This window comes from Sorex araneus, chromosome 6 (assembly GCF_027595985.1).
Source record: "Sorex araneus isolate mSorAra2 chromosome 6, mSorAra2.pri, whole genome shotgun sequence".
NCBI lineage: Eukaryota > Metazoa > Chordata > Mammalia > Eulipotyphla > Soricidae > Sorex > Sorex araneus.
In genome coordinates, this window is record NC_073307.1 from 149,805,604 (window position 1) to 149,822,095 (window position 16,492).

The 16,492-nt window shown below is 39.7% G+C and overlaps 1 protein-coding gene and 1 pseudogene across 1 annotated transcript; both read left to right on the forward strand.

The window, feature by feature from the left end:
- The first annotated feature begins 299 nt into the window (after positions 1-299).
- LOC101536906 (olfactory receptor 4C15-like) lies at positions 300-1,235 on the forward strand (annotated as a pseudogene).
- Positions 1,236-2,276: 1,041 nt separating this feature from the next.
- Positions 2,277-16,347, forward strand: LOC129405977 (olfactory receptor 4C15-like). Its single transcript, XM_055143702.1, has 2 exons — positions 2,277-2,342; positions 15,367-16,347. The coding sequence occupies exons 1-2, from the start codon at positions 2,277-2,279 to the stop codon at positions 16,345-16,347; spliced, it is 1,047 nt and encodes a 348-aa protein (XP_054999677.1).
- The last annotated feature ends 145 nt before the right edge of the window (positions 16,348-16,492 follow it).

Here is a 16,492-nt window from a genome sequence, read left to right on the forward strand (position 1 = left end):
ATGAGAGTTATCTGGCAAACTTTTCACTTCTGGCTTTGCACCTACTCAGAAATCATAGCTAAATTTTGCTGTTTAATAATAAGTTCTGTCTACATTTTTACTTGATAATACACACTACTTCATATGAAACAATCTCATTTTGCATCACATTGATTGCAAAAATAGCAAAGAGAATCTTCATATAGATGAGTCATCTTATGAACCCTGTGGTAATAAAACTGTCTGATAATAGTTTCTCATGCTTCCATTTGCAGATCAATATACCCACTGTGGTAGCTCTGAGATTTTCCTGGGAAATCATGCAAAACCAAAGTTTTGTAAGTGAATTTGTTCTCCTGGGGATTTCACAAAACCCTAATGTTCAGAAAGTATTATTTGTTTTATTTCTATTGGTCTACCTTGCAACGGTCAGTGGCAACCTGCTTATTGTGGCGACCATCTTTAATAGCCCTGCACTCGTGGGCTCCCCAATGTACTTCTTCCTGGCTTTCCTGTCCTCCCTGGATGTGTGTGTCTCCTCTGTTGTTGCCCCTAAGATTATTGTTGACCTTGTCTCTGAGAAGTAAACCATCTCATTCGCAGGCTGTATGATACAGATCTTTTGTTTTCATCTTTTTGCTGGAGCAGAGGTGATTGTCCTCACAGCCATGGCCTTTGACAGGTGTGTGGCCATCTGTAAGCCTCTGCATTATACTACAATCATGAACTCAAGGCTCTGTAACATTCTGATGGGGGTAGCCTGGGCAGGGGGCTTTCTGCATTCCAGTATACAAAATGCCTTTGCTTCCCAACTGCCTCTGTGTGGCCCCAACATCATCAATCATTTCATGTGTGACTTGTACCCATTAATGATGCTTTCGTGTGTTAGCACTTATGATTTTGGCCCAATGGTGGCAGCCAGCAGTGGACTCTTATGCATCCTGATCTTCTCCATGTTGCTTGTGTCCTATGGTGTCATCCTGTTCTCCCTAAGAGGACACAGCACTGAAGGACAGAGGAAAGCACTCTCTACCTGTGGATCCCACATTGCTGTGGTGGTTTTATTCTTTGGTCCATGTATATTTGAATATGCACGTCCTCCGCTTGTTTACAGCTTTGACAAAATTGTGGAGATATTCTATAGCATGCTAACTCCTCTGCTGAATCCTGTAATTTATACCTTCAGAAATAAGGAAGTCAAGAATGCCATAAGCAAATTCTGGAATACGTCGATGGCAAAACTTTGTAAAAAGTAGATCTCTGAATTTTAAAATTTCAACATTTAAGTATAGAAACTTTAAGTTCTCCTGGTATAAAACTTTTTTGAGTGACTATTTGAAGGAAGAATAAAATTCATTTAATAACATACATAGGAGACCTGGGGAAAATGTTTTTTACTTCTCTATTACTGTGTAAATCGCTGTGTTTAAATGTAGACAACCGCCAGTGGAATGAAATTAAATAGTGTTTTTCCCCCCATGCTTGGCATTGAAGTATTCCTTTTTCTTCTTTTTCTCTTTTGGGCAAAGAAAAAACATGCGGGATTTGCTTTTTTCCTTTCTATTAATAATCTTTATAGTATTTTTGCCAGTATTTATGAGCCAATTAAAATCAAATTCTTTCAATTTTTTGCGGAAGGTTGTAATCTCTCTTCAAGAGAATCAGGCAAATCACCTATCTTGTGGTCTGATTGTTTGGACTTCCTCTTTGTTGTTTTTGGACCACCTGGCAGTGCTCAGGGCTCACTCCTGCCTCTGTGCTCAAGGGTCACTCCAGGCAGGACTGGGGGAGGGGGGCTGTGTTTGGTGCCTGGGTAAGCCCTGGGGCTGCCAGCAAGGAGAGAGAGAGCCCTGTTCCTGCCCCTGTCTCTCCAGCCACAGCAAGGACATGGCTGATTCCCACTGGCATTTGGGGAAAATACCTTGAATATCTCCACTTTCTTTATTTGCTTTTTACTTCCCCCTCTGACTCTTTTGCAGATTTCATTGTTTGACTGTTGTGCTCCCTGGCATGTCCTCAGGGCAACCTCCAGGGCAACCCCCAGGGCATGCTCTGCAGCCCATGGCGCAGGGGACATTTTCAGGGTGGGAGATGAGTGAGCAGGCCTCTGTGTGGACAGCTGAGGCTGCCACCTTGGTGGTCTCCAGCCGGGCTGCCTGGAGGAGCGCATCCATCACAGCTGGCCAGACAGCTGGGCTCTGTTTGGCCTGAGAGGAGCAGGCCCCTGGGAGGGCACCCTGCCCGGGAGCACGGCAAGGACGGCGGGGGCTGTGGAGAGAGGGCCTGAGGGGTGCGCTATGGTTTCCAGCAGCTCCTGTGGCCCTTGTCGCTTCCTTCACGCCGGTGTTGGAGCCGGCTCCCCTGTGCGTCCCTCCACTCCGCGTTTCTGAGCTCCAGCTCTAGGAAACACTCTGGTTACACCGAGGGCAAGTCCTTCTGGTCTTCAGATCCAGGTGTTCCCACTCCCCAGGAACCCCCAATAGAGAGAGTGAGCGTGGGGAATATTGTCTGCCATAGAGACAGGGGGAGGGTGGGAAAGGGGGGTTATACACGGGATATTGGTGGTGGGGAATTGCACGGGTGGAGGAATGGATGTTTGATCATTGTGAGACTGTAACCCAAATGTGAAAGCTCGTAACTGTCTCACAGTGATTCAATAAAATTTAAAAAGAAAAAGAAAAAAAAAAAGAAACACAGTCATCTATCTTCACTCCTGAGGAACAGATTTGAGCTGGGCGCTTGAGCTGGAAACGGTGTCTGGGTGCAAGAGCTGCTCAATTAGTCCTTGAGCTTATATTCCCTTTCAGAGCTGAAGGCCGAATTTATTTAGTTTTTTTTTTTTTTTGCTTTTTGGGTCACATCCGGCGATGCACAGGGGTCACTCCTGGCTCATGCACTCAGGAATCACCCCTGTCGGTGCTCGGAGGACCATATGGGATGCTGGGAATCGAACCCAGGTTGGTTGTGTGCAAGGCAAACGCCCTACCCACTGTGCTATGGCTCCAGCCCCTGAAGGCAGAGTTTAAAATGCTCCAACCTGTAGTCCTGGAAGGAACTGTCCTGGGTGGACAGTTTCAGAAGGTGCTTGGCCTAGGGGCCAGGACACTGGCCGAGTGCATGGTAGAGTGAGCTGTGGAAGACACGCTGCTCCTCCCCGCGAGGGGCCGGCACGGAATGCACCTGCTTACTACCTCTCCGAAGCCCCTTTTTGGGTCACACCCGGCGATGCACAGGAGTTACTCCTGGCTCTGCACTCAGGAATTACTCTTGGCAGTGCTCGGGGGACCATATGGGATGCTGGGTTGGCTCCGTGCAAGGCAACGCCCTACCCTCTGACTATTGCTCCAGCCCTCGGCCCTAATTCTTATTCATCCATTATTTCTCCTTCCTTTCTTCTCCCCTTGATTTGCTTTTTTTGGTCCACGGAGGCTTATTTTTTTGTTTTGAATAATATGCTAGATAGTTTTTCAGTTTGTTTGAAATTTCTGTTCAGGTTGTTTCTTCAAAGTGCTTACACTCAATGTGTAATTTAAACTGTAATTTACAAATTAAGCTGTTCTAGATGTTTACATTCAGTGTCAAATTTATAACAACTTTTACACTCAAGATGTTTTTTAAGTGATTTTGGAAAGCATTCCCCTAATAAGTATGGTGAGTCAGATTCATAAACCTTCCTAGACTCAAAAAAATCTTAATTATCTCTAAAAAGCCTATATTCTTATACAATGAAAATAATTAAGGAGCCATGATACAAAGTTCACTTTGCAAAAACTTTCATCTTGGAGGTTCTTTTTTGATAAAAATGTTCTTTAATATTTCTGAAGAATATATAAAATAGGGTTTGTTTTTCATATCCTAGGGTAGTAAGATCCTTAGTAACTCAAGTTTGTACATGACAACCCTACAATTTCTTTAATTATTGCCTAAGTAACAATACAATCAGTCAGTCACAGTCATCCCATTGCTCATCGATTTGTTCGAGCGGGCATCAGTAATGTTTCATTCTGAGACTTTTTGTTACTGTTTTTGGCATATCGAATACGCCACGGGGACCTTGCCAGGCTCTGCCATGCGGACAAGATACTCTTGGTATATTCCTGGGACTATAGCTGAAAATCGTATAAATGGGGTGACAGCTTGTGGCTAGAGGGCCAATTGGAAGGATGCAGTCATGGGAAGACATCATGGTCCTAAATTGGCCATAGTGGAACTAGGTTGAACACAATGATGCTTTAGGGCATCTTTATTTTTATATTTTTTAGTTACAATGAGTGACAAAGATACACATGATTAGTTTCAAGTATATGATGTTTCAACACCAATCTCTTCACTTGTGTCCACTTTCCTCCACCGATGCCCCTCCCCATCACCCTCAGCTTGGGCTCCCACCCACCAGTCTGCCCCTATGGAGGTGCTTTTTACAACTTTGGGCCCTGTGGTTCATAGTATTGTTCCTGATCAGGTATCATGCATGACAGTTGACTACCTTTCAGCTTCCCCTCCTTGTCCAATTATGTCTACCATTGTTGCATTCCCATTGACTGTCTTATCTCTCCATTTCCCTAATAGAGGGATAAGATGCTTCTTACTGAAAGCCAGTTCTCAGGATCATCTTTATTCCCTGCTGCTTGTCCTCTCTGAGAGCAGAACTTTTTCGGTTTGGCCTTACTTCGCTATAAAATCTTAATGCCGTGACTTAACTAATTATGAAATAACTTTATCTTTACAAATTTTAGGATCACCTGGGATGCTAATTGAAGTTTGTAATTACTAGAGCATCTCTCACTCTCTCTGTAAAAATACAATTTTATCTTCATTCTAAAGATTATTAAGGACTTCATGTTGTGTACAATTATTTTGAAGCAAATGAATAATTTGCATGACTATATCTGCAATATTACTCCATAGAAAAATTCAGTACAGTCTTTTTGAAGACTTGTTTTTCACAGAGTCATGCTAGAATCATCCGTTTAAATCCATAACTATATTTCTTTGCCACTTTTGAAATTCAATGGCCAAACTCTAGATTGACCAATGCATACTTATCCACAGAGAATAGGAGTTTGTCATTATCAGAATCTTCCAGAGATATACATGTGGTGAAATCATTTGAATTTTTGTATTTTCAGGAAGGACTAAAAATTGTGATATAGCACTTCAAACTATAGTTGAAGTGTTGAATACGAACTATAGTTGAAAGTTGAATACGAATACATGTCGTATTCCATGCTTCTGAATTGAATAGAACCACAGGCCTGTCATTTAACTGTGTAAGAGAACTACTCACATAACTTTTCTGACTCTAGATTATGTTTTAAAAATTTCTGTGATTGGGACTGGAGTGATAGCACAGTGGGTAGGGCATTTGCCTTGCACGCGGCCGATTCAGGTTCGATTCTCAGCATCTCATATGGTCCCCTGAGCACTGCCAGGGGTGATTCCTGAGTGCAAAGCCAGGAGTAGCCACTGTGCATCACCAGGCATGACCCAAAAAGCCAAAAAAAAAAAAAAACAGTTCAGAGATTTTTTAAGCACAAATTATATAGCATATCTATGACAATAGATTACAATTTGGGTGTTATAAACAGTCATTAGTGTTGGCTATAAGAATATAAGTATTTTCAGAGAGTGCTGCATAAGACCTGCTCCCCATCTTCTCTAGTGGGGCTGAAAATTGGCCTCCCCCAGCGGGAGTCTGACTGCACCAGTCTGGCCTTAGAGGAATTTATCCATGAGGGGTATCTGGTCAGAGAGGAAGGTTAATGCCTGACAGAGCATTCTCAGCTCTATGGACAGCTGACACATGGCCAAGCACATGTGTCGCCTGCATCTCCCCACTTGAGATGAACACTGTGGCTTTCTCTGGCTTTGGAGAAGCCCATGTTCTTGCTTGCGTTCATCACTCTCTTCTTCCTCTTCCTCAAAGCCTCCAAATAAAATCCATTTTTACTTCACTATTCCTCTCTTTACTTCACTCATATACTCCTAAAGTTCTTTTCCATGGGAAAGACAAGGACCTGGACGGCCTGCCTGGATAAGGACTAGGATTGACTTTCATTTTCTGCAAAGAGCAGTTCCTTGCTCCAGCCTGAGTTCAATGTTCCCTCAGAAGGGGTGCTAGAGACTAACTCCTGAGTAGGGCAGAGCAATTGAATGTCAGTTGTAGTTTGACAGCTACATAGAGGGGCTAGCTGGATTGGAGGTCTGTGTGAGGGGGCCCATTGCAGACTTTATCAGGCCTCGAATTCCTAGCTGGTCCTTGGATGACAGAGATGGATCTGGAGAAAGTGGCCGACTCTCTCCTCTCCATCTCATGTAAGTCACCAAGGGGGCCACCTACTTCAATGACTCAGTAAACCCATTAAATTGGAACAAATTTAAAGGTATACAGTGGAGGTTGGGAGGGGTAGGTCAGGGCTGAGGAAGAAGGAATTGTGGGAAGAAGTGTTAACAGACATCAAATGACAGTAGGAATTCAGAGTTGCGTAGAGGAGGCCTGGTTGTGCATTTAACATTCTTGAACACATTTGAAATCCTTGAAAGTACAACCTTAGAAATGCAGAAGGGAAAGATATTGGAGAAGACATGGAGGAAACTTTTCAGAGAGATGGTATCTAAATAGAGAGCTGATGGATGAGACAGAAATATCCTGAACCAATCCTGGGGATGAACATTAAAAGTAAAAGAAAAAGCTTGTACAGAAACCCTCATGTCGGGAAAGCCTAATGTGAGGGAAGTCAGGTTCCAGAGAAGGGTAAACAATGGGACCTCAAGGACAAGGTGATGTGAAATTCAGATGCATGATCAGAGAATTCTTTTATTTCAAGTTTCAAATGAAGAAGGAGCACAAATTTTAAATTCAATTAGGATAATAAACCATTCAAGTTCTTTAGGAGATTGAAAACTGATAGTATTTTAGTATTGGAAAACCTTGTATTTAATCTTTCATTGAACTCTTTTTTTTTTCTTGTTTTGGGGTCACAACCAGTGGTGCCTAAGGGCTTATTCCTGACTTTGTGCTCATGGGTTACTCCTGGCAGTGCTCTGGAGATCCTATGGGTTACATAAGACTGAATGTGGTTTCTTCCATGCCTGGATAATGCCTGACCACTATATTTAAACACCACTGCCATATTTATCTCTTAAACTACTTTTGTTGGCAGAATGTCCTGATCCCAGTGCCAGGCTGTCTTCAATGGGGCACCTTGAAGGGGAGTCCGTCCCCACCCTAAGCACATCCCAGCAGCCAAAAACCTCCAGAACCCAGCCTCAGTCTTGCTCAAGGCCACTCTCCACACACTCGGATGAACCTCACACATGAATGAAACAGCAGAGGAACCCAGGTATGCAGGACCTGTGGCTGAGATCTCCAAACCTGCTCAGATTGGGATTGGGCCTCCTCAGATTGGGCCTCCTCCACCGAGATCCCCAGTTTTCCAGTAGCTTGCAGTCACACCCGCAAACTGCCCCCAGTAACATGTAATTTCATCGATGTCCAGATTCAGAGACTATAAAGAAAGCTCCTGGAAGGAAGTGATGCAATATTTCCTGGAGCACGCGGCCTCGCCACCTCTTATATTCTAGCCCACTGGTGTACCTAAAGTAGAACATATTTGTTTGGCTTTAACATACTTGCTTGTCTTCTCATATATACGGGCTTAAATGACTCTAGAATGAAACACAACAACCTTCACACATTTCCCTCTTACTGTGGTGGGGTTGGTATTAGAATATAATTGTAATGAACTATTTTATGAAAATGAACTGTATAAAAATTGTACAGTATTCCCACTTTTGTGTAAATAATATTATTGTTATATCATTTTTCTCACACAATCATCAAACAAAATTATTGTATGATTCTATTAAAGTCCTACAAGAAACAAAAAAATAAAGTATCGGGCAATGCAGTGATATGGATAATGTAGAAAATGCATGATGTATGTTCAAGTATGAACCATGGCAGAAGTCAGTTGCATGGACATATCTGTGAAATATCACCCTCCAGAAAAATGACCATGACAGGTGGTTCTTCTATGTTAAAGCATGAGAAATTTTAATTGAAATAAGTTTCCCCGCTTGCATAAGTCATGGTTGTAAAGTGGTTTCTGCATCCACTTTTGGATGAGTCATTGTGACTTTTTTTATCTTTATGGGGAGTAGTATGAAATAGGTGGTATAAAAATATAAAGGTCATTAAACTCCTTATAACTACCAATACTGAAGGAAATTGAGTTTTCCCTACGGCTTCAATCTCATTGCAAACTCCATCAGAGTAAATCAGATCTGGCTTTCTTCACTGAAGAATTGGAAAAAGAAAATTTCCCATCTTTAGAATGCATATATTAGATTTAAAATCATGAGATGTCAAGATCAGGAGGAGAGAATATTAGAGTATGTATGATTAAACTATTCACTTTTGAAATTGTATTCATAAAATTAATTTAATACACATTAGTTAGAACTCTGATTCCCATATTTTTTCTTACACACTGAGATTGAACCTTATCTCAGAACTCAGCATTTTCCTATGTAAACTGAAATTTCAGCTCAGCCTTATCTCACAAACTCATTGATCTATTCCTTAAGAAAATGAAATAATATTCAAGTACAAATGATGGCAGTTAACAAAAAGTTACAAATAAGATAAAAGTTCTAATTAGTCAGGGACATCAAAGATTTGCAAAGACAAGAAACATACTTGTAATTATACTGTAATCATACTGTAATCACAGGTAATCATACTGCATTAGAAAATCATACTGCTGGAAAAAGTCCAATTCACCAAGGGAACTGAGAACAAGTGTATTGGTTCATAGTTTCTCAAAGAAAACTCTTTCAATTATATTTGAATATATACATACATATATATATTTGAAGTCACATTAGAAATATTGATTCTTTATTCTCCTCACATACACACATCATGTTGAGGGCAATGCTTCATAGGCAATAGAGAATATTCTCTACCTCACTAACCTAAGATGTGCTTAATATTATTTTCAGATGTAGAAACAGGACTTGAGAACAACATTCACTTTTTGGCCAGCCACTGGAGGAGTTTTTTTCACAAACAGTTAAAGTTTGCCATCACTGAATTTTCAAGAGAATAGCATCTGGTGAGATCTATAATTTTATTTTTGTGTTTTCAAGAATAATTTCAAATTATTGTATAGCATTTAAAACTCTGGATGATGCAGTCCATGCTTCTGAGGTTAAGGCAGCCTTTTAACTGCATAGACTTGAGCTAGTAACATACCTTTCTTGCCCTAGATTTCACTTTTTAAATTAGATTGTATTTCATATATCCATGTATATAGAACAGCACTTCTGATATAATAAACACTCAGGTACTTGGTATAAGAACTTGGGATCATGATTGGAGTAGCTATAAGAAATGAAACATATGCCTGTTTGTTTTAAGAATAAATTGAGTGTTCCATTAGCAATTAATTTATGTTTTCTAATGGTTTCATTTATGAGGTATCACAAAGTCTCTCATCCTGATATTTTAGATTTATATGCTGTATAAATAATAATAATGTAGGTGCATTGTAATTCAGCTGTCTTTCATAATTTTGAGCATTGATTTAAAATACATCACTTAGTATTTTATGAAAAGTCCTATCTAGTTTTAAAAAATTGATACAAGTCACTGAGCAGAATCATTCAATTTTAAAGTCCCACTTAATTATATCAGTGCACTTAATATTGCAGGTAGCCTTATGTTTTTTCCTCACATTAATCAGATGTAGTTAAATGCAGAAAATCTGAAATGTTTTCATGTTCATAGTTGTAGTTTTATCTCCTTCTTTAAATGACTCTAACCATCAAGAAAACAAATAAAAGCAAGGCATTCATCAAAATGGTAATGGTGTAGATATATTTCATTAATATTGGACTAGTAATATATAAATATTAAAATATTTATATTATAGTTAAATTATAGTACTACATATTATAGTGGGCTGGAGCATAGCATAGCAGGTAGTGCATTTACCTTGCATGCAGCCGACCTGAGTTCGATTATCTGCCTCTCCCGGAGAGGCCGGCAAGCTACAGACAGTATCTTGCCTGCACGGCAGAGCGTGCCAAGCTACCCGTGGCGTATTTGACATGCCAAAAACAGTAACAACAAGTCTTAAATGGATATGTTACTGGTACCCGCCCGAGCAAATCGATGAGCAATGGGTTGACAGTGACAGTGATATATTATAGTAATATAAAATATAAATAATATATTTTTATAATATTTAAAATTTAAAATTATTTATTTTAAATTAATATTTAACATCTAAAATTATAGTATTATAATTATAATAAATTATAAGTAATATAAATATAAATTATAGTAGCACTGTAACACTGTTGTCCTGTTGTTCATCGATTTGCTCAAGCAGTTACCAGTAACATCTCATTGTGAGACTTGTTGTTTCTGTTTTTGGCATATGGAATACGCTACGGTAGAGTGCCAGGCTCTGCTATGTGGCAGGATACTCTCGGTAGCTTGCTGGGCTCTCCGAGTGGGACGAAGGAATAAAACCTGGGTCGGTCACAAGTAAGGAAAACACCCTACATGCTATATATTATTATAAATAAAATTATAGTAATATATAAACTCCACCAACATTTAATATAATATTCCACTGATATTAAAAGTTGAAATATGCAATATACCAGCAGAGCTGTATTGTTAGTAGAAAATGAATCTGATATCAGAGGAAACTATAATACCCATGTTGTCAGTCTAGGAAGACAGATAAAGAATTAATAACTCATTGTGGGAAATAATCATTCTGGATCTCATTTACAATAGATTGATGGCAATTCACAGGAAAGAAAATTAGAAATGGAGGTTTTGTCTATGCTGTTAAAAGGCTGATTGAATATGATATATTACTAATATAGGCCAATATAAATTCACCAAAAAGTTACTGCTTTACATATCTTTACAGTAAAGCTGACATTTTGCATTTTTGGCCACACCTGGAACGTTTTCTGATTATTGTTCTTTTGGGTCACAGCCGGCGATGCACAGGGGTTACTCCTGCCTCTGCACTCAGGAATTACTCCTGGCGGTGCTCAGGGGACCATATGGGATGCTGGGATTCGAACCTTGCTCGGCCGCGTGCAAGGCAAACACTCTATCCGCTGTGCTATCACTCCAGCCCCAGAACGTTTTCTGATTTTCTGCTTGGGAGTCACTCCCATAACTCAGAGAACCATACAATGGGCTTGCACTCCAGCCCTTGAAACTACCCTCCTCTCCACTCTTACAACTATCTTAAAGTTAACCTAGCACTTTTTTTAACAGAAGTCCTAATATTGTATACACTCAAAAGTTAACTTACTATTTGTAGAAGGAATAATATCTTAAAATGATGTTGCTGCCAAAATAGACAAAGAAATTTTAGATCATGTGGTACAGGGTCAGCCAATCCCAAGGTGATAAGCTACAAAGATGCTCAGAGCTTAGTGAGCGTAGTCACAAGGAACCTGAACTATCTCTGGGGCACCCCCAAATGGTGGCTGTCTGGAAAGGAAAGACCATAGTGGTCTTCTAGGACAAACATAAGTAAAATACGTCTCTTTCTATAGAGGCACATAGAGCTAAAAGTAATATCAAAGTGAAAATAGAGAATTGGCATATTGAATCTCAGGCATACCTTTTGTAGAAAGTTTTTAATATTAAAACTTTTAAGACGGGGAGGTGGCAGGAGGGAAACTGGGGGTCATTGGTGGTGGGTTATGGTCATTGGTGTTGCATCATTGTAGGGCTAAAGTCTGATCTTGAACAGCTTTGTAACTATTTATCTCATGGTGACTAACTTAAAGATATAAAAATTAAAATAATTTAAGATAATGAACCAGAGATAGAGATCTTGCCACCCTATGGTCTATGGTGTCCCATCAGAACTGTTCTCTTAGTGCAGACCCAAGAGTAAGTCCTTAGGGCTACTAGGACTAAAGCAACCCCCAACTAAAGGAAATTAGTATAAGATTGTGCATTATGTTTTCAAGTTATTTTCACACATTGGAAATAGTCATACTGTGTAGGATAACATGGGGTTTGTCCTTTTAGCCTTGCCTTAGGGAACATAGTTTGCCTTAAAGCAATGTCCTTTCTGTATGGACACAGGAAGACAATATTGTGCTTGTAACTTGGGAGTTGATTGATTCCAATAATATTTACTCCTGGGCATCTGCTGTCTTAACTCAAGTTGCCCTTAGTTCCTAACACCCAAAAAGCAGGGTCCCGACGAGGGACAGGAAGGATCCAGGGCAAGCGGTGAGGTATGTCCTACCCTGGCATCAAAATGGGCCTGGCCAAAGCACCACAATACTCAACTATAAGTTGAGAGCATGGTCATGGACAAATGCTGGCATGATCCAAAAGTAATGAAGAGATTAGGACCCTGCTGGGGTTAGGAAGATTAACCTGGCCTGAGGACTGTGGTCTGGAATATATAGTGAGATGTCCTAAGGAAGAACCAAACTTTATATTTCTTACTGTTCTCATACAGAATGACATTGCTAGAAATATTAGAAGTAGATTTAGTATAACTATTTAAGTAGATGGCTAGCTCACACCCTGATACACCCTTGTTTGGAATCACACCCTTGAGAGGATCTCCTTAGATGAGATTTCCTTAGATGAGATTTTGTTAATCTCCTCCAGAAATGGTCTTACCCTTCTTTGTTGATTTGTTGATGTTAAACCCACCTTTGTGTCACCACCCTATGTAGTTTGCTATATAAACTAAGAGTGTAGGGCACTGGAGGGGAGAGAAAGAAGACAGAGGGAGACAGAGAGAGGGGAGGCAGAAGAAGACAGAGGAAGAAGACAGAAGATGCAGAGAGACAGACACAGAGAGACAGACACAGAGAGACAGGCAGAGAGAGACAGACACAGAGAGACAGACACAGAGAGACAGACAGATGAGAGCACAGTGGCACACACATAAGCAGAGCACAAGGTGAAAGAAGTGAGAGTGAGCGGGGCAGAAAGGGGAATAGAGGAAGATCCAGAGAGAGGTCGAGAACCAGGAGAGACTCAGAAGAAGCAGAGAGAGAGAACAAAATAAGCTGATGTAGCAACTAGTTTGGCCTTCTTCCTTCCTTCACCTGCCTCATGATTGCCATCAACCTCCCCCAGGGTGGGGAAGCTGCGTGAGACTATCAAAAGTGAGCAGCAGGAGAGATAGCGCCCTGCTGGTCCCTCTCTTTTTTGTGTATTTTTACACAATACTGGATAGAAATAAGATTATACTCATTTTTTTCAGGTTTACTTTCTCTGAACTTTTACATATTGAGAAATTGAAATTATGGGTTAATAATATAATTAAGTGCATATTATTCCTCAAAGTGTTAATATTTCTACCTACCTTCTGCATATGAACACTGCTTAAAAATAATGCTGGAATTAATATTTTATAATATCTCTTGATTTATACACAGTAAGTGTGTCTGTAATTAAATTACTTGACTCTTGTAGCTTAGGGAGTACATATAGTCTTACCATATAGTCTTACCACTTAATCACTCCAAGAAGAGTGGTTAAGTGGTTTTTTCAATGACACATGACTGCTTTGAAACTAGGTGTGCCTGAATCTGATTCTCATTTATTGAAGGAGAATGAATACACTTATGCCTACTGTTCTAATACTACGATATCTCATCACCAATGATCCATACATTGATATTCTTTAAATTATTAATATTATTGGGATGGAGCAATAGCACAGCGGGTAGAATGTTTGCCTTGTATACGGCTGACCCGAGTTCAATTCCTCTGTCCGTCTCAGAGAGCCTGGAAAGCTACTGAGAGAATCCGTCCGCATGGTAGAGCATGGCAAGCTAAACGTGGCATGTTCTATATGCCACAAACAGTAATAATTAGTCTCACAATGGAAACATTACTGGTGCCCGCTCGAGAAGATCGATGAACAACAGGGCAAGTGTGCTACAGTGTTACAGTGCTATTTAATATTCTTGATTAATACAATGCCCAGACAGAATTTATTTAGAATCTTGTTGTCTGATGGAAGCTTATTGTTGCCAGTGGCATTCATTTGTGTAGGCATTGTTCAGGAACCCAACCTGCTCTGATAATAGAATGGATAGATATTAGGAAAAAATTGATACCCAAACCTGCATATTTGTGATGTGATGTGTATATGTCTAGAGTTTTGTTTTTTCTATAGATTCATTTTTATGGTAAATGGATAATTCATCTCTAATGTCATAACAATTCAGACACTCTACTGATAGACATGATTTTTAAACACAACTGAACCTTTCTTTTCCCTCATTTTACTTGTAGGTAAATTATTGTCTTGATGACAAAGTTATCCCTGTTCTTACTCTAAGATTATGATTGACATGAAAATAAATAATTATCCTGCTATACTGAGAGCTACCAGGTAGATTCTCTAGCTTCTTTTATTGTGGTAATGTAGTTTAAAATTTTCCTGTCATATTCTGATACTCGCAAAGCTTCTGCACCAGGCTACCATCACAGTGTCATTAACTCCCCACCATGAAACCAATGTCACTCTCCTTCCCCCAGGCTTGCAGAGAATGTCTTAGGATACAATTTGAAACTAATTTTTGAAAAAAGCTCAACAAAATCACGTTTGAAGGAACTTAATTCAAGATTGTAAAGATTATATTTGACAAATCCACAGGGAACATTAGACTTAGTGGAGAAGAACTTCAATCCTTTCCTATGAGACTACACATCAGGAAACTGTCTGCCCTTAACACTATTGTTAGGCATTGTATTGAAGAAGTCTTAGCCAGAGCAATCAGGCAATACAGAGAAATTAGAAACATTCAAATGGGTAAAGATGTTCAACTCTCACTATTCACAGATAAGGTGATACTACACATACAAAACCACACAGACATCATTTAAAACTTAAAGAAAGAAAAAAATCTACACAGTAAAACATTAAAGTTCAAAACAAACACACAGATATGGTTTTTCATTCTTCTGTGAAAAATATGATGTAGAGCAGAAATAAAAATGAACAATTTCATTCACAACCATGTAAGAACCAAACCAGAAATGAGCAGATATCCCTTTGTAGAAGATTCTAGCAAATGATTTAAATGATCAGATCTTGCAATACAATGAGAGTTATCTGGCAAACTTTTCACTTCTGGCTTTGCACCTACTCAGAAATCAGAGCTAAATTTTCTATTTAATAATAAGTTCTCCCTATATTTTTACTTGATAATACACAATACCACTATAAAACAATCTCATTTTGCATCACATTGATTGCAGAAATAGCAAAGATAATCTTCACATAGATGAGTCATCTTATGAACCCTGTGGTAATAAAACTGTCTGATATGAGCTTTTCATGCTTATATTTGCAGATCAATATACCCACTGTGGTAGCTCTGAGATTTTCCTGGGGAATCATGCAAAACCAAAGTTTTGTAAGTGAATTTGTTCTCCTGGGGATTTCACAAAACCCTGATGTTCAGAAAGTATTATTTGTTTTATTTCTATTCGTCTACCTTGCAACAATCAGTGGCAACCTGCTAATTGTGGCGACCATTCTTAATAGCCCGCAACTCCTGGGCTCCCCAATGTACTTCTTCCTGGCCTCCCTGTCCTCCCTGGATGTGTGTGTCTCCTCTGTCATTGCCCCTAAGATTATTGTTGACCTTGTCTCTGAGAAGAAAACCATCTCATTCGCAGGCTGTATGATACAGATCTTTTGTTTTCATCTTCTTGCTGTGGCAGAGGTGATTATCCTCACAGCCATGGCCTTTGACAGGTATGTGGCCATCTGTAAGCCTCTGCATTATACTACAATCATGAACTCAAGGCTCTGTAACATTCTGATGGGGGTGGCCTGGGCAGGGGGCCTTCTGCATTCCAGTATACAAAATGCCTTTGCTTCCCAACTACCTCTGTGTGGCCCCAACATCATCAATCATTTCATGTGTGACTTGTACCCATTAATGAAGCTTTCCTGTGCTGACACTTATGAATTTGGCATGATGGTGGCAGCCAACAGTGGACTTTTTTGCATCGTGATCTTCTCCATGTTGCTTGTGTCCTATGGTGTCATCCTGTTTTCCCTAAGAGGACACAGCACTGAAGGAAAGAGGAAAGCGCTCTCCACCTGTGGATCCCACATTGCTGTGGTGGTTTTATTCTTTGGTCCTTGTGTATTTGAATATGCACGGCCTCCAATTGTTTTCAGCTTTGACAAAATTTTGGAGATATTCTACACCGTGCTAACTCCTATGCTAAATCCTGTAATTTATACCTTCAGAAATAAGGAATTCAAGAATGCCATAAGAAAATTTTGGAATACCTCGATGGCAAAACTTTGTACAAAGTAGAACACTGAGGTTTAAAATTTCAACATTTAAGTATACACACTTCAGGTCCTCAAGGCTTAAAATTATTTTTGATTGATTATTTGAAGGAAGACTAAAATTCATTAAATAACATATATAGGAGACCTGGAAATTTTTTTTTACTCCT